This window comes from Guillardia theta (genome assembly GCF_000315625.1).
Source record: "Guillardia theta CCMP2712 unplaced genomic scaffold GUITHscaffold_27, whole genome shotgun sequence".
Taxonomy (NCBI): domain Eukaryota; class Cryptophyceae; order Pyrenomonadales; family Geminigeraceae; genus Guillardia; species Guillardia theta.
In genome coordinates, this window is record NW_005434647.1 from 731,383 (window position 1) to 751,997 (window position 20,615).

At 51.7% G+C, this 20,615-nt stretch overlaps 9 protein-coding genes across 9 annotated transcripts; 6 read left to right on the forward strand and 3 right to left on the reverse strand.

The window, feature by feature from the left end:
* Nucleotides 1-798: 798 nt before the first annotated feature.
* GUITHDRAFT_107146 (hypothetical protein) lies at nucleotides 799-1,125 on the forward strand (the record flags this gene model as incomplete). Its single annotated transcript, XM_005834158.1, has 2 exons — nucleotides 799-828; nucleotides 877-1,125. The coding sequence occupies 2 exons, from the start codon at nucleotides 799-801 to the stop codon at nucleotides 1,123-1,125; spliced, it is 279 nt and encodes a 92-aa protein (XP_005834215.1).
* Nucleotides 1,126-2,344: 1,219 nt separating this feature from the next.
* Nucleotides 2,345-2,765, forward strand: GUITHDRAFT_69951 (hypothetical protein; the record flags this gene model as incomplete). The annotated part of the gene is made up of 2 exons (XM_005834159.1): nucleotides 2,345-2,501; nucleotides 2,557-2,765. 2 exons carry the CDS (start codon nucleotides 2,345-2,347, stop codon nucleotides 2,763-2,765), a joined length of 366 nt encoding a protein of 121 aa, XP_005834216.1.
* A 485-nt stretch (nucleotides 2,766-3,250) lies between these two features.
* On the forward strand, nucleotides 3,251-4,069 carry GUITHDRAFT_54980 (hypothetical protein; the record flags this gene model as incomplete). The annotated part of the gene is made up of 5 exons (XM_005834160.1): nucleotides 3,251-3,323; nucleotides 3,489-3,595; nucleotides 3,649-3,683; nucleotides 3,731-3,827; nucleotides 4,034-4,069. Coding segments are annotated over 5 exons (348 nt in total), but the record flags the coding sequence as incomplete, so codon positions are not given.
* A 1,624-nt stretch (nucleotides 4,070-5,693) lies between these two features.
* On the reverse strand, nucleotides 5,694-7,531 carry GUITHDRAFT_86502 (ornithine aminotransferase). Its single transcript, XM_005834161.1, has 2 exons — nucleotides 7,487-7,531; nucleotides 5,694-7,182 (listed from the first exon to the last, which is right to left on the reverse strand). Exons 1-2 carry the CDS (start codon nucleotides 7,519-7,521, stop codon nucleotides 5,871-5,873), a joined length of 1,347 nt encoding a protein of 448 aa, XP_005834218.1. The 5' UTR covers nucleotides 7,522-7,531; the 3' UTR covers nucleotides 5,694-5,870.
* A 1,805-nt stretch (nucleotides 7,532-9,336) lies between these two features.
* Nucleotides 9,337-11,455, forward strand: GUITHDRAFT_107149 (hypothetical protein; the record flags this gene model as incomplete). Its single annotated transcript, XM_005834162.1, has 13 exons — nucleotides 9,337-9,408; nucleotides 9,457-9,789; nucleotides 9,840-9,990; nucleotides 10,032-10,132; nucleotides 10,296-10,343; nucleotides 10,389-10,556; nucleotides 10,603-10,650; nucleotides 10,695-10,744; nucleotides 10,796-10,974; nucleotides 11,027-11,094; nucleotides 11,140-11,201; nucleotides 11,247-11,295; nucleotides 11,354-11,455. 13 exons carry the CDS (start codon nucleotides 9,337-9,339, stop codon nucleotides 11,453-11,455), a joined length of 1,431 nt encoding a protein of 476 aa, XP_005834219.1.
* Nucleotides 11,456-11,459: 4 nt separating this feature from the next.
* Nucleotides 11,460-15,717, reverse strand: GUITHDRAFT_162815 (hypothetical protein; the record flags this gene model as incomplete). The annotated part of the gene is made up of 17 exons (XM_005834163.1): nucleotides 11,460-11,610; nucleotides 11,657-11,747; nucleotides 11,848-12,479; nucleotides 12,547-12,711; nucleotides 12,765-12,866; nucleotides 13,135-13,242; nucleotides 13,428-13,528; nucleotides 13,574-13,775; nucleotides 14,005-14,080; nucleotides 14,128-14,204; nucleotides 14,325-14,378; nucleotides 14,427-14,576; nucleotides 14,623-14,739; nucleotides 14,806-15,162; nucleotides 15,209-15,334; nucleotides 15,380-15,535; nucleotides 15,616-15,717. 17 exons carry the CDS (start codon nucleotides 15,715-15,717, stop codon nucleotides 11,575-11,577), a joined length of 2,652 nt encoding a protein of 883 aa, XP_005834220.1. The 3' UTR covers nucleotides 11,460-11,574.
* Nucleotides 15,718-17,058: 1,341 nt separating this feature from the next.
* Nucleotides 17,059-17,963, forward strand: GUITHDRAFT_152202 (hypothetical protein). The gene has a single exon (XM_005834164.1). The coding sequence runs from the start codon at nucleotides 17,332-17,334 to the stop codon at nucleotides 17,743-17,745; it is 414 nt and encodes a 137-aa protein (XP_005834221.1). The 5' UTR covers nucleotides 17,059-17,331; the 3' UTR covers nucleotides 17,746-17,963.
* A 568-nt stretch (nucleotides 17,964-18,531) lies between these two features.
* GUITHDRAFT_152203 (hypothetical protein) lies at nucleotides 18,532-19,745 on the reverse strand (the record flags this gene model as incomplete). Its single annotated transcript, XM_005834165.1, has 10 exons — nucleotides 19,674-19,745; nucleotides 19,533-19,595; nucleotides 19,380-19,442; nucleotides 19,310-19,335; nucleotides 19,151-19,253; nucleotides 19,006-19,098; nucleotides 18,887-18,946; nucleotides 18,800-18,840; nucleotides 18,699-18,738; nucleotides 18,532-18,645 (listed from the first exon to the last, which is right to left on the reverse strand). Coding segments are annotated over exons 1-10 (614 nt in total), but the record flags the coding sequence as incomplete, so codon positions are not given.
* Nucleotides 19,746-19,838: 93 nt separating this feature from the next.
* Nucleotides 19,839-20,614, forward strand: GUITHDRAFT_152204 (hypothetical protein). The gene is made up of 2 exons (XM_005834166.1): nucleotides 19,839-20,128; nucleotides 20,166-20,614. Exons 1-2 carry the CDS (start codon nucleotides 19,859-19,861, stop codon nucleotides 20,409-20,411), a joined length of 516 nt encoding a protein of 171 aa, XP_005834223.1. The 5' UTR covers nucleotides 19,839-19,858; the 3' UTR covers nucleotides 20,412-20,614.
* Nucleotide 20,615: the final 1 nt, after the last annotated feature.

The window sequence follows — 20,615 nt, forward strand, 5'->3', positions numbered from 1 at the left end:
GAAGGGAGAGACGTACGAGAAGAGAGGATGAGACTACTTGCGGGAGAGGGAAGGGAGGAGAGGGCTGCGAGAGGGAGGAGGGGAAAGGAGTACGATGCGAGGAGTCAGGGGGATGGTGTAAGGGAGGAAGGGCAAATGCTCGGCGCCTGGACAGCAGCCACAGGGACAGGAAGTGGGGCGTCGGTTTGCAAGGAGTTTTCGTTATGCCTGTCGGAGTTCCGGTGTGGAGAGTAAAAGGGCCATAAGCGGAAACATGATACAAGGAAGCGAAAGGAGACGATTACAGCCTTCTGAAGCGCCGCGAATTCGATTTATCAAGGAATGCGTCGAGTGAAGGTACCTCGCTCATGTCCATTGACTGAAAGTTAAGGGCGGCAGGAGGCAGGCAAACTTGGGGGATCTTTCCGTCTGCTGGGCCAAGGAAACGAAATCTTCTGTTTTCAAATCATCCGGGGTTGTCCGAATGTCGGGGTTAATGTTGATATCGGCCATGTTCGGGGAACTGACTTTTCTCGACGTGCACGGTGCAAACCGTTGAGCTTTCCTTTTCCTGCTCTAGCCCTCTTATTCGTTGTCTTGATCTGTCCCCTCCTCCCTCTCGCAGCCCTCTCCTCCCTTCCCTCTCCCGCAAGTAGTCTCATCCTCTCTTCTCGTACGTCTCTCCCTTCTCTCCCTCTTCCCATGACCTCCTCCCCTCCCCATTTCGTCTCCCCTCGCAGAAGAGGGTCCCAGCTCTCCCTCCATACCAAGAAGCCTAAGATCGCTATCACTGCCGACAGCCTGCTCAGCCTGTTCGATATGCGGCAGACTGATGCTGCCGTCAGCCTGGTGTGTAGCCTCCTTGCCTGGAGGGTTTTCTCGGCTGACTTGCTACAGGGCATCTCCCTCACGGCGCTCAAGAACGCGTGTAGACGGCTGGGCATACGCAGATGGCCTTACAAGAGGACGCCCTTGCCGGACCGTGACTCGCAGCCTCTTTGCGCGTCCCACCTTGCAGACCCGGGCTCATGCCCGTCGCCTCGAGCACAAGACGTGATCACGACGTGCTGGACCTGGACAGGAGGGCGTGTGTGCGTTGAGACGGAGAGGTTGATGGACGAGGCCATCGCGCACGCGAGCAGCTAGAAGAATCAGCAATGACCTCGGAGCAAACACGCGGAGAGATGACGGGACAGTGATCTACAAGGATCAAGCAGACGATCTTGAAGGCATGGTGGTGGTTGAGCTTAGAAGCGTGAGAAGAGAGTGACGAGTCACCGTGGACCGGATTTGGGAAATTTGTTGTACATCAGAATAGGTCAGTCCGAGTCATTGAATGATCTGGCTGACAAGAACTTGGGACGAATGTAGCCTAGAATCATCGATGAACTTATTTGTTCTCGGAGTCCCGGAGTCCCAATGCTGCTACCGTACTCAGTGTTGCTTCAGGCTGACTGACTCGCTTGCTTGTGTTATCATCAAGTTTCCCTGCCCATCGCACAACTTGGCACCAACTTAAGAGTGGTTGTTAAACCAATAGAGTGCTCGTTCAAGTTAACTGACCACCTGACTACTGCGGCGGGCCGCGGGCGAGGCCCTTTCACACTGCCAAGTCACGGTAGGCATGGCCGTAGTATGAGAATAGAGGTATCGGTATCGGAACTGAGCACTGAGACGATTAACAACGGCTCAGCGGCTCGGCCCATCATGGCATCGGACTCTCAGTCTCGGATGAGTCAGCCTGTGACAACGGTCCGATGGCTCAGTGCGGCGGAACGGTCAGCCGCATCGGACCAGGTGCAACGGTGCAACGGCCCTGACTGTGACAGCTGAGCTGAAGCCAAGTTCGACGAAGTGCGGGGACCGTGGTCACCGGGGCGGTGCCAGCCCGGCGCTGAGCGGCCTGCCCGCGGCGACCGGCCCGGGGCCCGGCCGGCGGCGGCCCGGACCGTATCGGACTCGACGATGATGGGGCTCCGGATCCGAAGTTCATAAAAAAGGAAACTGAAAGTTTGAGTTTGATTCAAAGTTTTGTTGAGAGGCGTGTATGAACAAGGGGCAGGAAGCGAAGGCGAGGCTGACAAGAAGCAAGAAGATAACAGAGCAGGGCAGGGAGAGAAGAGGATAGTCTATTCAAGAAGGTTGAGGCCTTTTCTTCCTTCCCTCTGTCCATTTCAAGCACCCGAAGCAAGTCCGACAAATCAGCTCTTGCCCTTGTCTCACCATGGCTCCTTTCAAACAAATCAACGTTCACTTGAGCCCCGTGGCGCCGTACAGCAATGCTGAGGGAGGAGTGGCAGAGCGGTGTCGTGTGCTAGTGCGCTTTCGTCCTCTACCGGACTCGAACCATGGAGATTCTCCCTTCATGATACGGGATGATGTTCGAGTGTCGGTGGCCACAAAAGATTCGAGCGCGAACGATCAGGCTACGTATCAGTTTGATCGGATATTCACACAAGATGCAACCCAAGAGGAGGTGTTTCATGTAGTCATGAAGGACTCTGTGGACTCAGTCTTGAATGGTAACTTGCATCTTTATCTACCGTCATGTGTTGAAACCGTTTTTGTTCTTTCAAGGGTTCAATGCAACCGTGCTGGCCTACGGGCAGTCAGGGGCTGGCAAGACACATACCATGTTTGGGACAGAGAAGAGTGATCAGGGGATCATCCCGCGATCTGTGAAGGAGATCTTCAGGAGAATCTCATGCCATGACTCCGGAAGCATGTTTGTGGTCAAGGTAGGAAGGAGGAGTGTGTTGTCAACAGAGGAGGGAGAAGTAAGCTAGGCATCAAGGGGGGAGGGAGGATGTAAGCTTGGTTTCAAGGGAGGAGGGAGGGGTTAAGTTCATGGTGGAGATGCAGATATCCAAGTGATGGCAGGGCATGCAGGCATCGATGCTGGAGATCTACATGGAGGAGATGAGAGACCTTCTGCGACCGTCTGCCAGCAAGTCTGTTTGACCGTTGGCTCCTCTCCTTCATTGCTGAGCTCCTCTCAGACTAAAACTCCGCGAGTCTGTCTTCGACGGGGTGTGGGTCGAGGGACTTCATTATACTTTCATCCATTCCGCTGAGGCACGACGACATGCTACTTGTTCCCTCCCTTGTGCAACTCCCCACGATCACCCTTCCTCCTCGTTCTGTTTCTTCCTCCCTGTCTTCTCCCTTCTGAAAGCGTTGACTCCTTTCTATGACCCCTGTCTTCTCCCTTCTGCCGTCTGTTCGCTTAAACTCTTCGTCTCAGGCTGCAATGGATCTGGTCAAGAAAGGAATGGCGGCGCGAGCAGTAGGAGTAACCAACATGAATAGTCACAGCAGCAGATCTCATTGCATCTTTTCTCTGCGTGTTGAGCAGCAGCATCCGGTCGTCCTCCGCTGGCCTTTCTCACTCTTTCTGCATCCATTTCCAAGAGCCTCCTGCCCTTCTTCCTTCTTCCTGTCCTTTCCATCCTCTCTTTTCCATCCTCCCTTACCTGTCTATCTTCTCCTTACTCCCTTTCTGCCTGAAGCTACGTCTACGTCTCTTATTTGCCAGCAGGATGGTTACCTGCAACGAGGCGAGCTTCACTTTGCTGACCTTGCAGGGCTTGAGCGAGTTGATAGGACTGGTGCACAAGTATGAGGGAGGGGGAGGAGCGGGAGGAGATTTCTGAGAATGGGTTTCCTTAGGGACAAACGTTCGAGGAGGCTAAGAGAATCAACTTGTACTGTATTGCCTTGTGTGCTTCTTTCTTCACTCTTGTCATGACAGATCGCTCTCTGCCCTTGGCAACTGCATCGCTGCTCTGGCACAGCCCGGAAGGAATCACATTCCCTTTCGAGACTCTAAGCTCACCTTCCTCCTCAAGGTCTCAGCCCGCTGTTTACTCTTGATGCATACCATTCCTTCCCCTCCCCTCCCCTCCCCTCCCCTCCCCTCCCCTTCTCTCCCCTTCTCTCCTGTCTCACCTCTTCCCTTCGCTTCACCTCTATCTCCTCTCCTTTCTTTCCTCCCTCCCTCCTTTTGCTCTCTCTTCCCTCCTCTCCTCTTGTACTAGCTCAAGACGGTCCATAGAACTCTCTCGGAGGGAACGCCAAGACCACTCTCCTCATCGCCGCGTCCTCGAGCTGGAAGGTGTTTGGCCAGGCGGCGCGTCTACAACTGAGCCTTCCGCAGGACCTTGAGGAGAGCGTGACGGCACTCAAGTTTGGAGCTCGAGCACGCGCGATCAAGAACGTGGTGAAGGTGAACAGGAAGTTAAGGTGAGGCCCTGCCATGCTTGACTTTCACTCACTTCCCCTCCCCCCAGCGCCGAGGAGCTGGAACGCCTGCTCAACAAGCTGAAGCAGGAGCATGACAACCTGCGGCAGTACTGCCTTGCGCTGGAGCAGAGGATCGTTGAGTTGACCAAGGGGAGGAGGAAGTCGTCTCCGAAAGAGGACAAGGAGAACTTCAACAGCAACGTCACCCCTGACGCGCACAGGAGGGGCAGGACGAGCTTGTTGGAGGAGGAGGAAGATAACCCAACATTCTCTGCTGTCTGCAACCGATGGAGGAGAATGCAAGCGGGCGGGGAGGACGAAGTTCCTTCACCTGTGCACAACCTCGACCCCCTCCAGCTCCTCCACCACATTTCTCAGCTCGAGAGCGCCAACGTTGACATGCAGATGGAGATCGAGTCGCTAATCATGAAGCAGCAGACCTCGTCCCCCACTACAGGTACATCCAACCACTTGACCCTCTCTCTTCATCCGCACCATTTGACCATGTGTTCGTTCCTCTTCATCCACACCACATGTGTCTCCCTCTTCCTTCTCGCTTCGTCGCGCGCTCTTCCTCTCTCTCTTCCCTCTTCTTTCTCTCATTTGCCTCCACCGTCAGCTTCACTTGTCTCACTTGTAGCTGCAGTGGTTGGGACCTCCTTCTCCGGCGACAGGTCGCAGCAGATGTCACCTGGATGTGCGAGGGGGGAGCAGGCAAGTGCTGTGCAGTTCTGTAGCAGCTCTTTGCGGACTGAGCGTGTTGACTTGTAGTGGCAGGAAGGGCTCGGGCAGGGGCAGGAGACTGAGAGCGGAAAGGAGGCGGTAGACCAGCACCTTCAAACTTCTCTCCTCGACTTCGCCTGGAGTTTGGCACTTCCCAAGCAGGACACGTCTGTTCAAACTTCCTTTCTGCCTTCACCCAAGCAGAACTTGATGAGCTTGCTCGACACGACTCAACCTCCGTCTCATGTCAGTGAGGGGTTTTAGCGTCACCTCCTGCTGAATCCCTGCTGTTTGCTGCAGCAGGCCGACCCTCTTCCACGGGAGGACTCGAAGGATGTGCTCACAGGGTTCTTGAGGAAGAGAGGGAGGTCCATCATGGGAGGTACCAAGAAAGCTTCCTGCGTCCTGCGGAAGGACAGCATGCTCTATCAGCACTGCGACGAAGACGGGTCTCCGACCTCCTCTCTCCGCAAGGAGATCCCTCTCCGCAACATTTCTCATCTCGAGAAACTCGACAGGTGAGCTGAGGAGCCCGAGGAAAAGAGGCGGAGAATGAGTGAAATTGAGGGGAGGGGAGGAGCTAATATAGAACATGACGAGTATCTTGCAGCGGCCGAGTGCATCGCTTTCGCTTCCGATGTCGTGCACGCGAGTTCATGTTCGAGGCGGAGACGCTGCATCAGAGGAACGAGTGGTTCGACAACATTCAAAGCCTTGTGCAGTAGTGAAGGAGTCAGGTTAGCCTGAAGAAAAAGTACAGAAGGGTTCATTGAAGTGAATCGAAGAGGCACGCATGCTACAAACTCCTACGAGCTGAAATCAGCACATTGCTCCTCTCCTCTCAACGATTTCCAGCGCTCATTCGCCCTAACTGGAGGACGAGTTGCTCCCTCATGAGAAGCGTTGATACATACAGGGTCACTCGTCTACTCGAACGACTTGAGAGTCTTGTGGATGATTTCGCAAGCATTGTTGATGTCTTGTTCCGTGCTCGTGAGGGGAGGAGCGAGGCGAATGATGTCGTCATGCGTGGGCTTGGCAAGAACTCCGTTCTTAGCCATCTCCAAGCAAACATCCCACGCAGTGACAGTCCTGCCCTTGATCTGGGTGGGCTTGATGACGATGGCGTTCAAGAGACCCTTGCCACGGATGGTGGTCACGAGCGGAGACTTCATGTTGTGAAGGTTGGCGCGGGTCAGCTCTCCATTCTTCTCGGCTTTGGCCACCAAGTTCTCGTCCTTGAGCACGTTGAGAGCAGCCATGGCGATCTTGCACGCGAGGGGGTTGCCTCCAAAGGTGGACCCATGCTCGCCGGGCTTGACTTGAAGGATAACCTCATGGGAGGACAAGACAGCAGACACAGGGTACGTTCCTCCTGACAACGCCTTTCCAAGTACGACAATATCAGGCTTCACGTTGTCCCACTCAACGCAGAGGGTCCTTCCGGTACGTCCGCATCCCGTCTGAACTTCGTCAGCAATGAGCAACACCTTGTACTTCTGACAGATCTCCTTGGCTTTCTTCATGTAGCCTGCGTCGGGAACCATCACTCCCGCCTCTCCTTGGATCGGCTCGACCATGAACGCGCAGTACTCGTTCGCATGCTCCGCGATTTTCTTCTCGAGAGCAGCAAGATCGTTGTAAGCAACAATGTCAAAGTTGGGCATAGCAGGTCCAAATCCAGCATAGGAGGAAGGATCGGTGGAGGAGGAGATAGCAGCGAGGGTGCGGCCCCAGAAGTTGTTCTCCGCGAACAAGATTCTCGCCTTGTTGTCAGGGATGCCCTTGACAGCGTAACCCCATCGGCGAGCAAGCTTGCAAGCCGTCTCTCCTCCCTCAACACCAGTGTTCATGGGAAGCACGCGCTCGTAACCAAAGTACTTGGTAACAAACTCGCAATAGGGTCCCAACACATCATTGTGGAAAGCCCTGGAGGAGAGGGTAAGAGTCTCAGCCTGCTCCTTCATGGCAGCGATGATCTTTGGGTGGCAATGCCCCTGGTTGACTGCAGAGTATGCAGACAGGTAATCATAATACTCCTTGCCATCCACATCCCACACTTTCACTCCCTTGCCCTTGGAGAGAACCACGGGCAGAGGGTGGTAGTTGTGAGCACCAAAGTCATCTTCAAGCTTCATCAGCTTCTTCTGCTTCTCAGACAGATGTGCTCGCTCTGCATCAGAAGCACTTCCACCCATACCACGTGCAAAGGTACGAGATACAGATCGGTTGAGAGCCCTGCCGAAGACAAGGGTCAGTACACAGCGTTACATCTCAGAGGCCTGGGTGTTGGCTTGCATGAGAGGATTTGTGAAAAAAGACCACAAGAATACGAAACCAAGGTAACCATGCCAGGAAACCACCCCCAGCCCTTGAACGACTAGGATACACACTAGACAGCAGCGCCGGGTCATTTACTGGGGCAAGTCTGACGAGACTATGCCACGGCAAAAGATGATGGGATGTCCGACATCATACAAACATGAAATTGAAATGCTTGGGATGTTTTTTTCTGTGGGTGCAAGAAAGGAGAGCATCTCACCGCATGGCGCCCCTGCATCCAACAGTCTTCAGCATGGCCGCGCTCGTGCTTTTCCGCTGCCTACGGTCTCTATATACTGATCAGAAGGGTAGGGATGCCTCCAATACCGGGTAGGGGTAGTTGAGAACAGCCGATATGGTAAGGGTGATAAATGGTCAAGGAGGGGGTGAGGGTGGACTTTTGGTCTGGTAGATAGAGCCTTTTGGACACCCTGTTACTAAAATGACTGTTGATTTTACCTTGTGAAATATTGACTGAAAAATATTATTCAAATAAAACTAAAGTAATGAACTGTCTGACTAAATCAAGAACTATGGAGGGCGTTCATCGAATATCTTTACCTATGTGGTACCACATTCGAAAACTATTTCCCGGTACTTTGGGGAGAGCTTGGTTTCTTAGGCAAGGGTAGGGTGTTTCAAGGTCCATCTTGGGGTAGGGTGGAAACTCGGGGAGGGTGGGGGAAAATGGTTGGTATACGATGATAAGTAAAAATGTTCAGGATGTTCCCTTAAAGTAGGGGTACTTCAACAGGTCAAGCAGAGGGTGGGATGAACCAAAAAGCAGTTACGCATCTGTAACCACTCTACCGACCTCACACCACCCTACCACACCTCGCATAATTGCAACGCATAGTACCCCCTCATTTGTTTACTAATCTTGGATTCAATTCCATACCCGTAGGTACCCCTACCCACTCAATAAGTCTGAGTGACCCGACCTTGAACTTACGGCTGGGAGTCGCCCGGGCGCAAATCGGAGTACCTTGCAACACAAGGGCAGTACACTGGCCTCCAACTTGACGCGCCCGAGGTTGATTGAACTCAGTCAAGTTCAAAGATCAAAACAGAGGCGGCGCTGAAGGCACAAGGGTCACGGTGGCTGTGACCAGCGGCTGGCCCGGCACCGTCGGGCCGGGGCGCGGCGGGCACTGCCGCAGCGCGGCCCGGCGGCCGGGCCCCGGCGGCCCACCAGCCTGGCAGTGGAATGGCGGCCGTTCTCCTGATTGGCGTAGATCCCTTTACTCAAAGTTAAGTTAAAAATCAGTACGAGGACAATCAGGAGAGAGTGGTGGAGCTGACACCACCCCACCCCCCTGCGCGACGGTCGGACCCGGTGACCCGGCGAGGGGTGACCCGGTACTACTATTGGCATAACTTCTCTACAAAAGTTTACTCAAAACTTTCATGGCAAGACAAAATTGTACGCGGGCCAGGCTTTACTGGTGAATGGGGGTGGGTGCAGGCACCCACACCCCATTTGATACCATTGAATGAGTCTAAACGGGGGTCATCCGGTGGGGCGGAATGTCCTGGATTGACAAGGGGATTATGGGGTGGGGTAGAAAGCCTCAGGTGTCAGGACTGCCGTTGTCCGTTGAAGCAGTCTATGCCGGCGCAAGGTTGCTGTCACAGTGTCATGCTCGCGAGGCTGCTGAAGGCCGGAGATGATCAAATCAGTGGCCCTTCAACGGCTGAGGGGAGGAAGTAGTGTAGTGATGCCTGAGAACTTGCAAAGATAGTCAGGTATCGCCCTGAAAAGTTAGGAACCGTAACAGTGCTAGCCTTTCAGCCAAGGACAGGTAGAGTATCAAGCCGCGAAGTGAGGCAAAGATGGCTGAGAATAGAAGTACAGCTTGATAGCACGTGGCCGGCTTTAGCTTTCGAATGGCAGACTGATGCAAGGTTGAGGAAGCCATGATATTGCATGGGTCTCATGCATAACCAAGGGAGAGTCAAGCCAGGGCTTGTGAATTTCTTTGAGTGGAAAAGGGACAGGAGCATGGTAGAGGTTATGCGATGGATTTTAGGCAGATATTGGTCATCCTTTGATAATTGTTATAGAACATTATGGCAACGCATTACGCCCTTGTATCCGGAGCCTCAAGTAGATTGGCAGATCAGTACTATCTTGTCAAGCAGGTCAGTCACATTGCTGAAAGCATGCGATGCCTCTGATTGATTTCGAAGGCTTGCGACGAGTATTCCACTAACCATGGTAAAAGCACCCTGTCAAAGCAACAGTTGGACTACATCCTGGGAAGATTCAACGTAATACTTCCAGAAGTTGCCTTTGAGAAGTTTTGGGAGATGTTTGCAAGCTCTTCAGAGACGGAGATTTCTATTAGCCACTTCTTGCAGAAGCTGAAGCCTTCGCAAGCTTCAAATATCCGAGCAGCTGGACTGCGAGCCAAAGAGATCCCGTTCGCAAGTGCATCCTCTCCCAAGAAGCCCAAGAAGCTCTTCAACTGGAATCCAGCTGAGCTGGGTCCAACCCCTATCTGGGACAACGAGTGGCGCCAGGTTTGCGGCCCCTGCCACTCCTTCGAGAGGTCTGACAACTTGTGCAACAGGAACAGGATGAAAACCTTGGAGCCCCGACGATGACTGGGATTATGTCAGGAGCCTACTACTTTCAGCGTGGTAAGATGGGACCAACCAAGGCGCCGCGACAGGAGTGGGACTACGAGATGCGCGCTCCTCTTGCTACGGTGCTCATAGAAGGTCCGATGACTGCTACAAGGATATGAGTGACGTTGATGCAGGAAAGTTTTACGGGGGCTCAGAAAAGGACATGGAGGATATGCACAAAAGACGCAAGCAGGAGAGAGCAAGGATGACAGCTCTTATCAGACGAAACAAGCAGGTAGCATAGTGAATGACGTTGAATGCATCTTGACTATGCATGTGTACTTCTGTTTGCATCGTCTGAAGTGTGTTCCTTCATTTTGTCGTCCAGTATAACTTGTTCGCGATGCTCATTGATTCCAACAGGTTGTGAAACATTTTTCTGAGCTGATGTCGGAAAGTCGGTCACAGCAGCAATCAGCACAGTCGTCCCAGAGATCCACACCGAGGTAAGTTTCTGCGTTAAGGCTGATAGAGAGCGATCTTATGTACAGCTCGTCTCTTTGCCGGAGCCTGCCCTCTACCTCCCTTATGTTGTGTTCAGATCAATGCAATTCACTCCGCAAGCTGTGCAAGGAGCGATCAACCCGAAACTTCGTCTGTCGTTCTCTGCTGATCGGACACGGGCGAGTTCGTTCGAAGAAGCCATGCAACAGTTCAAGGTCTGCGTTCGTGCTTCTCATGCTTGTCATCTCACTGCGACTATAGAATTCTCAGCTTGTGACAGCAAGGCCGTCTGGAGCAGTCACCAGCAGAGTGATATCTTTCAATGTGTCCCAAGGAAATGACAATCCATGCAGGTGCGAGAAGCGAAAGCAGAAGAAAGGATGAGCATGAACGAGTCAAGGAGGTGAACTGATTTGCTTCTGCTTCCTCGTTCCTTTCGTCATCGTCGTGTCAGAGTGCAAGCCATCGTTACCCCAAGAGCCAACACATCTCAGAGCTCTCTCTTCCTCAAGCAAGCCTTCCAAAACGTCCGAAACTCGCTTCCCGATGAGGCCTTTGCATCCGCAAAGCCAAGCCCTGCTCGGCCTAAAACAGCGTACGTGAGCACCCCAAGACTTATGACTCCAAGACTTGGTGAGGATCACGCGGGGAGAAGAGAAGAAAGCGGGTTGACGCTAGACAGCAGGAGGAAGCAGACCTTCAAGCGCACCCACACGTCAGCTCCTCCGATCTCTCCCTGCAGACTCAGCAGCGGTGACAGTCGTGGAGGGACAAGAAAGAGAGTGATGTGCGGCCTAGGTGCTGATTGAGAAGCTGGAAGCGATGGAAGAGGAAGCGCTTGTGCTCACGAGTTTCATCCAGTGATCTCTGTACCATATCCTCTCTTCTCCTCAAGACGTTTTCAGGCTCGTTCGATCTATTCCCATCACAGAACAAGCTATCTCGGACGATCAGGTATCTCTCTCTACTACTTCTAGGCTAAGATGTCACTCACAATCATCGCTACCTTCAGTTGTCCCTCCTCGCTAAATTGTCTGGTGCGCATGCTACCGGTATGGTAAACAGGAAGCAGATGATCTCTTTGCTGCAAATCAACAGACAATCCCAGACTTGAGTTTCCTCCCAGTCATGCCTGATGTATTGTAACGATAAACAGTTCCATCAAATAAACAAATAAGCTCTTCAAGGCGATGAGGGAACGAGAGCTGAAGACAAGGAAACCATGATTCAACTTCATCCCAGCGAAATGAAGTGATACACATCCTTCCTCTGGATGACTTGTTAGGAAAATCGTCGCATTCCTCTCCTCCTTCACCTGATACTTCGCCGCCCACTCGTCTGCTGGGTTGAAGTCTGTCCCGTTCTCGTACAGCGAGCCCACATTGTGCATGAGATCCACCGTGTAGCTGTGGCAGACGTTACAGGAGCAAATGGAAAGAGAAGGAGGGAGGAGAGGGAGGAGAGGGAGGTGGGGAAAGGAAGCTGGTGGAGGAGGTCCATGCTTACGTCTTCTGCTGACCCTCCTGATCCACATCTCCAAAAAACTTGACGACATTCCAGGCATGTCCGACATGCGCCCCGCGCTCGATCTTGGTGCGTTCGAGTCTGCAGAGGTAGGGGAGGACCAGGTCGCAGAGGTACTTGAAGAGGAAGGCGCGATGGCGGCAGCCTGCCTTCTTCAGATCGCCCACCCACACCACGTTGGACTTGCGGAGCTGCTTGCACCTCTGAATCTCCGTGGAGTAGCCGAAGTCCATGTACTTGTCGTAGAGGATGCTGCCGCCGAGGCGCTGCGAAAGGATCTCAGCGATCTTGACCACACACTTCTTCTTGATGTCTGTGCTCGCAATGTCTCGCTTGTCGAGGATAATCTGCGTGAGGCCGAGGGAGGCACATTCACCCTTCACCTCCTCCACCAGCTGCTTCAGCCGGTTGTCCTGAGAGGCGTCGGCAAGCAGAACTTCTCTGTTGGTGTTAATCGTCTCTTTCTGCAGGTCCGTAAGGGACGTGTAGGGTCGGCCGACGCCCATGTCGAACCATCCGTCACTCGTGCGATCCTCGAAGTCGACTTCTCCTCGCAGCCACAGCTTCGCTGATTGACTTTTCTGCAGCAGCCGCTCCACCGCATCTTCAGCTGCCTGTGAGTGTCTGTCAGAAGGCAATGAAAGCAAGTGGATGCGGCGGCGAGAAGGAAGCAGCGGGGACCTGTCCAAGCTGCTTCCAGTGAGTGTCCATGAGCGACAGCAGCTTGCTAAGGGCGCCGATGTCGCACAACTCGACAGCAGACGAGCGATCAGAAGCACATTTTCCGATGGCGAGGATGGCAGCACGTCGTGGCTCGATCGCATCTTTGCCGTTCTCATCCTTTGCCTGGACAAATGACATCAGGACGCAGTAGCAGCAGCAGCGCTTTCATCATCGACCTCGAGCTGCGCGACCAGAGGTGCCATGGCCTTGCTCTCGAACAGCTTCTGCCGTCCATAAGAGTCCATGGCGAAGTTGCCGATCGCTCGAGCAGCGGAAAGCTATAGAAAATGGTTCAGGACGTGCCGAATGTCAATAAAGGATAAGGGAGAGAGAGGAAGTGATAAGTGAGTTGATTGCGACACGCAATCCAATAGTCGAATGGTTCTGTCGCTCACTGACCCTCAGGAAGACGAGGGCCATATCGCAAAGCAGCATTATAAGAAACAAGACGAAACGTGAAAGCAAAGCAAAGAAAGAAGATATACACGAATAGACAGCAGATAGAAGAAATTCGTGTCTCAAGAATCTGAGAGTTCTGAGAGAGACCTGAGTATCGACATCCTTGTAAGTCAGGCATTTTACAAACTCCGGTATCGCGTTCATCTCCAGCAGCATCGGTCTACCCTCAACGTCGAACGCTGCGTTCGCAAGAGCCTGGCAAAAAGAGTTCAAACAAGAATAGAGAGGCAAAAAGACCAGAGAAGTTCATAGCAAATGATTCAAAATATCATCAGTTTTGGGAGAAAAGGAGTAAGTAAGAAATAAAAGAAAGGACGGGATGAAGGCAAAATGAGAAGAAAGAGGAAACGAAAGTTAAGGATCAAGAAGATAGCAATAACCTGACATGCCATCCCGCTCACGATTTCATCTTCATGCTTGATCATCCGAAACATGTTGCCGAAAAAGTTTTCTTCTTTCCTCATCTCCTCCCTGACGTTTCCTGTCCATCATCTGAGCGAAGTTTGGAATTGCTCCTTCGAAATACCTTGTTCTGCACAACTCTTACAGTTTTCAAGGATGGCTCGTCCCAGTCGTAGATCTGGAATCTCCAACTTTTCTAGCGCATCTTGTGCAGCTTTTTTTGCCTCCTGGTCGAGATCTTCCTTACTCAGATCCTCCACGTGCTTTTGCTTCGACTCGACAAATTGATCGTAAAGTTTGCAGTAGTTGCTGAGAACGCTGGCAAGCTGGCAGCGGAGGAGCCAAACACAGCAATATCGTTTGGGTTTAGGGACCAGAAATCGAACGGATGATGAAATCAGCGAAAATCGTGGGACAAAAAGAGCGATGACATTCAAATTCAAAGTATAGCAAGCACAGAGAAGACAGCATTGAACCCCCATAAGAAACAGAAGAAGAGAAAGAGAAACAAAATGTCAGATGAACCGAATGCAAAATACAATGTCCATGAAGAACCTGCCCAACTCCGCCTTCTTCCACAAAGTCCAGGCCAGACATGAAATCAAATACAAGTCGAGACAGCGCAACACAGCTGGCAAGTCTGTGTCACTTCTTTCGATCAGCCTCCCCGAGACTTACGCATTTGCAACAACAGAAAGTTCCCCATTCGAGAGCAGGCCAATCCCATTCTTCATTCCACCAAGAGCACCAATCGTCTGCAATCCAAAACATGCGTTAAAATTAGTTTGAGAAACCAGCCTTGGTGATCATCATTGTATGCATGCGCACTCCTTTTGTCATTTGTTTCTCATTATAGCATTCTCCAATTTTCTCACCTGCTTGCAAGGGATGTCGAACGCGCAGTTGGCAAGTGCCATCAGCGCTTCTTCCTACATCCTCACGTGTCAATCATTCACATGAAGAAGAGAAAGAGGGACCTGCACACGAGCTTCTTCAGAGGCAAGGCAGTTGCTCAAGGCCCGCAGCCCCTCTTTCATCCTGATCTCTGTGCGGCACTCCGAGTCGAAGGCGCTCAAGCTCAACGCAAACGACACAGACTGACGAACTTTGTCGTTGGGCACCCGATCCTTGCATGCCGTCAAAACGTCTCTGTGCTAACATTGGGCATGATACCGTGTCCGGAAGAGCAGCTAACATCTCGATCAGCTTGTCGATCCCTTCCAGCCGACGAAGGTCTTTGAGATTTCCTTCTTGTTCGATAGCATACGCCAATGCTCGCGCAGCATTTTCCTGCTCCACGTCAATATTTGAATGAAATGATATTTGCGAGAGAGACAGGTCAAATCAGCAGGATACCTGAACATCAACGCTGTCGCTCATCAGCCCTTGGTCGATCAACACCTTCATCCCCTTCAATCTGTACAACTCATCCTTGGCCTCAACATGCTGCAGCACTGTTGACAGAGCCAGTGCAGCTTGATTCACAACCCCGTCATCTGCATTCTTGTTCGACATGAGCTGTAGAAGAAGCGCCACTCCTCCAAGAATGTGGATGCCAAGACGAACAGGAGAGTCCAGGGCGTGGCAAGCTATGCAGTAAGCTGCTTTCCCAGCGACATCCAGTTCTTCTGACTTGAGATGCTCCACCATCGGTTTCAGACCACCAAGCTCTACAGTCTTCAAACGACATTTTTCTTCTCCGTTTTTGTCCGCCTGGTGCCTTGTTATTGAAATGGAAACAACCCATTTCCCATGTCACCTGACACGACTCCCCATTTCTTTTCCTTAGGATGAGTCTCCCATCTGCAACCGCTTCGCCTGCACACCGAGATAGAATATTCAAGCATACAGCCTGAACTTCGAAGTCCGCGCCACACCATGCTTCCTGATTATCCAGTCAATAAAGGTAGTTCGAGTTGAACTCCAAAACCTTGGTGAGGAGCTTGATTACAACAGGAATTCCACCGCCATCACCGAGAGCCCCTCGCAAGTGCATGATGATCTCTGGCTCATTCCCCTCGCCACCATCTTTAGCAAACTGGTACAAGGCTTTTGCTGCAGAGAGTGTGACGGGCTGCTCAGGTGACTGTAAACAAGACTTTGTGAGTCCCTCACGAGAGCAGTACATGATGAAAAAGCATGTAGGAAACATCAGTGAAATCAAACCTGAAGAAGCATTATCAGAGTCCCTGGCTGCTCAACAGTCACGGGTAGTGGCAGCTGCGCCATGCGGCTTGAACCCTCTTGCTTCGCCTCGTCCTCCGCCATCTTTAACCTGAAATTAACGCTCGGGTGTAGTTTAGAGTTAAGCAAGTTCAAAACTAAAACCTGACCGTCCGACCGTGCCGTCACCGTTCAGTGTGACTAACTTGTAAACAGGCTTGAACCTGAACTTTCACTAAGTTCAACGGTTCCGAAGTTCCGAAGTTCCCGAGTCCCAGGCCCGAGAGTCCCGGCGGAGCATCGGAGTTCCGGATCGGCCCCGGGATGTCCGGCGGCCGGCGCGAAGTGAAGTACGGTCCCGGCCGGAGGCGCGGAGTCCGCGCGGCGGCTGCCCGCCCGATGATCCGATGTCGGACCGTGAGTCACGAGTCACGTGATCCTCTCACGGTACAACGGTACGGTCTTGCAGCACTGAGTCACAGCCCGCGGTCCGGCGCCGGACCGGACCGTCGCCGGGCGGTGCGGCTGCGGCCTCGGACAGTCCGACTGTCACGCCACGCCGTGACGGACGGACCCCGGGACACTGATTCCGACGGGCGGCCCGGCGGCGGCCCCGCCGGGGCGGCCGGGCGGCCGGACCGCCGCCGCCGCCGGTACCGTCCTCAGTCAGTCACCGCGGCCGCCGGGGCCGGGACTGGGCCTGGCGGCCAGTCTCGGATCATCATCACAATGATGATCGGATGATGCCACCGCAGCGGCCGCCGCCTAAACTGTGACTAACTTACCGGCGTCTGTGGCCTGATTGTCGGACTGCCACTGTGACCGCCGGTCCCGGATCTCAGCCGGCAGTGTCCGATCCGCGGCTGGGCCTGCCAATGACTCTTGAACTCAGCGGAAGCGCGGCCAGGGCCGCCGCCGCCGGCCCTGGCAGTGCAGGGCTACCGCCGCCGTACTACGGTATCAGGCCGGGCCGCGCGCCGGCGCCGCCCGGTCCGACTGCAAACCGTTGAACTGGCAAAGGCTTCGAAACTTTACTCAAAGGCGGTTCAGTGCCGATTGCTGACCGTGAAGGAGTAAACTTTGCTGACTCCATCGTTTCGATAACACGTCTTTTAGGCCGTTCAGTTGGGCAGTTAGATGTGATTTCATGACCCCACCCCGATTTCCGTCTCCGTCCAACACTTTGAGGCAACCCTTGGGGGTTGCTGGTTAACTCAGGTGAGCAGGGGGGTTACCATGAGTCATTTTCTAGATGTGGCATTAAGAGATTTTGCAATAGCATCGTTCTTGGTCTGCTTTGTTGTTCCGACCGGCAGCGAACGAGGAGGCAACTGAAGGAAAAAACGGTACTAATGACCACCCTACTACCCATCCTTTCCCTCAAACTACCCCTCTATATCTCCCCATCTACTCACTATAACTTCAGCCTCTCCCACAACTGAGCGTGAATTCCATGCACTGCTTATTACTGCTATCTCCCCGCTGCCGCAAGCTGAAATCACTTCTGTACCGAAAACCTTCAGGTCTTACCAGGTGAATATTTCTGCGCTTTGAGACACTTCTGTCCCGACAAGAATTTTCTGTTGAGGAGCATTACACTCATTCCGAGAAGATTCCTCTAGAATTTCTCCCTGTACTTCAACCACGAAGCGAACAAGGGATATTTTTTGTAATTCTTGCCGACTGAAAACACGCACACGGCTCTGGGTGGAACTGAACATGGGCAATACCTTCGGCAAGCATCCCGACAAATATTGGTCTAGGCTGACCAAGAAAAACACTAAAGTAAACAAGAAACACCTTCAGTCAGAAGAATTCTTGAATTTTCACAGCGATCATCGACTGAAGGGGCGTTCACTGAGTGGGATACGATTTGAGCACGTCGTCACGGAGGTCCTGTATGACTATGGTGATGATGAGCTTCATATCTTCAGGGGATATGTGAACAACGGAGAAGAAGACGAAGACGATTGTGGTCTAGATAACGACTCATACATGGACATGGAGACTGACTTTCACATTGAAAGAATTTCACCGAATCTTTGTCACAGCTCGGATGGAAGTTTTAAGGGTATCCTGCGTAAAACTGATTCTGAATCGGACAGTTCGTGTGTCACTGTTGAAAAGGAATGATCCAAGCCTGTTCTGCTTAAAACGCATTTCTTACCTTACTGTCTTTATCTTACATTGGAGTATTCTATGCACTTTTTGGTTTCCTCCTTTTATCTACTGAAAGATATCAGAAGGACAGCGGCAAAACCATCCAATTCAGACCCATTGTCCTTTGTTCTCCTTCTGCTGTACATTGATTTGTTATATGAAGTACCCGAGTAAATGAAATTTGCTTGATGAAGAATTTCCCTTCCCTTGCCTTGCAAGATACGTTTGTGTGACAGAACAAGATTTGCAGTATTTTTTTCTCATCTGAATGAGACACATCTGCTAACTTTCCTCGTGTTTGGTTAACATCACTTGGATGATGTCTTTGGACGGTGTCAATGGTTTTGGCAGATGTAGAGCCTTTTGATCTCTGGAAGTTTTGGTGTAGTTGCAAGTGAAACACATTATGTGCATTACAGAAGAGCTGAGTGCATGTGAGTGATATCCAGTGCAATGTCAATACATTCATGTGAGATACCGAAGAATTGGGTTGTGTGTCAAGAAGTATCCGGAGGTTTCACAGTCTTAGGTACAGACGAAGGTAAATGTTTGATGATACGCTGCATGTAACAACGATCATTCCTTTCCAAGCAATGCCTGTGACTGGTGTAATGATGACGGGGAATGTAATGGGACGAGTTCATCGCATGAGGAGAAGATGCTTGTGTGATTGGGATGCGGATGATCGTGCCAGTGTACCAAAACTTTCATACAATTAGGCAAGGGACTGATGGTTGAACGAAGCCTTTTGAGATGGTCTCGTGTTCAAATGATTCTGTATTAAATCTTTTCATGTGTTCAATCAAGATATTTTCCTTTCTTTAGAACACGAAAAAGATCGTGATACTGTATCATGCTTGTGCCTATACAAACCTGTGATTTGAGAAGTCAAGATCGTACGTAAATGCAAATGATACGATCGATACCAGAACAGTGAAAACTCCAAACCACATTACCCTTGAGCATCTGTGTGTAATGGAGCATCAGTTTAAGTATCATTTCTCACAAATGAGTGAGCAAGCAATACGTTGTTTCAGTCAGATCTCTCAGATACTCTTCTCGTTTTCTCTGGATTCCATCGTTAATCACTCGAATCGCAATTTTCACTTAGAACCTCGGAAACAAATTGTTGTCGTATTTCTGTCAGTCGATCTTCCATTTCTCTCAACGCACCCTATTGATTGTTGTTGATCAATGCTCTCTGGGTCGTTCATCACAAGGATCTGTTCAAACCTGTACTCCTGACAAATGTTCTTCTTTCATTACTTGTGAATAATCGCGAGCATCTATTCCATGCTTCAAAACAAGACTTACTCTCCTCTGTGTCTGCGATTGACAAATCAGGATCTATTTTTGTAGCTGAAAAATCTTTGCTGACCATGAATTCAAGTCCACCTTTGTTATGGAAACAGACAATATAGTCTCCCGTAGTTGCAGTTGTAAATGCAAACTTGCCCTGTGATATGTCGTCCTTGGTGTAGCTGATTCACGAAAACATCATAACCACCATATCATCCATCGGATTCAAAACAAGTACATTATTTTTTCAAACGGGTCTGTCACCTGCCAAGCGTTCAGGTTTGCCAGGGAGGGCTTAAACCCTTTACCTGAATTTCGATAGGCATGTTGTTTTGTCCATCGGGAATTGCTTCAGCTGCAAAGTCTCCAGTCTACGTGAAGTTTACAAATGACTCTTAAGGATTGATGGTAAAATTGTGCACACACTGCTTGACATAGGATAACATGAACGAGTTTCTTACCACAAGTGTATTGGAAGGGAGATCCTCACTGAAGCACTTGACTTTTCCTGAAGGAAGGTCGAACTAAACATACAACAAGTATAAGTAACAACTTTACTACTTGAAATTCAAAGAGTGGTCCTGTATATCTTTGTCCCATACCTTAAGAGCGGTCGTGACAGTCAACAAAGAAAGCAAGTGCAAACATCGCAGCATGAATCACAAGGCACGGAACCGTTACACACACCGTTATCCTCCCTAAAAGGGTTTTAAGATATTTAGGGTTTAAGTTTACAGACCTGGAGAGGATCACAATGGAGGCAGCATCTCCGTCAAGCCAAGAGGACATGCAGCTCGTCAGCGAGCTGTCAGCAGTCATCGAAGATGCAGCTTCTTTGAACGAGGCGGGGACGAGCGAGCCGATCAAGCTGGTCCTGGACAAGGCCGTTGGCAACCTCCACGAACGGCGTTCTACTCTCCGGGGAGCCTGGAGTTCATGTCGCTGGGAGAGTGGGCGAAGATGCCAGAGGAGCAGGGAGTTGGGCGCAACGTTCTCAAGGAGAAGCTGGGGAAGTGGCTGCAGAGCAAGCGCTGGACTCGCGTGCAAGGAGAGAGCAGGTGGTGAAGCTGGGACTGTCCTGTGGGCTCGTCTCCGCAACGGCAGCTGCTGAGCTTGAGCAGGAGGCGGAGAGCGACGACATAGAGCGTCGATCTCTTAGCTTCCTGTTCATAGCACTGAGTAAATTCGCAGAGATGCATGTGCTGGCCTGCTCGCTGAAGGTGGACAAGAAGGACCGACTGCGGGTGGAGATGAGGGAAGATGACGAAGAAGAGGAAGACATGGAGGAAGAGCAAGGCGAGGGCGAGGAAGAAGACGGGGCGAGCCCGTACCGAGCTTGAGCTGAGCTCAAGGTAAGTAGAGAAGGTGGAGGCGACCGAAGGCCAAGGTGAGGAGAGGCAACTCTCCTGACTGAAGCTGAGGAAGCTGAATGGAGGAGGAGTAGGTGGCGACCGAAGGCCAAGGTGAGGAGAGGCAACTCTCCTGACTGAGGCTGAGGAAGCTGAATGGAGGTAGAGTTAGGTGGTGACCGAAGGCCAAGGTGT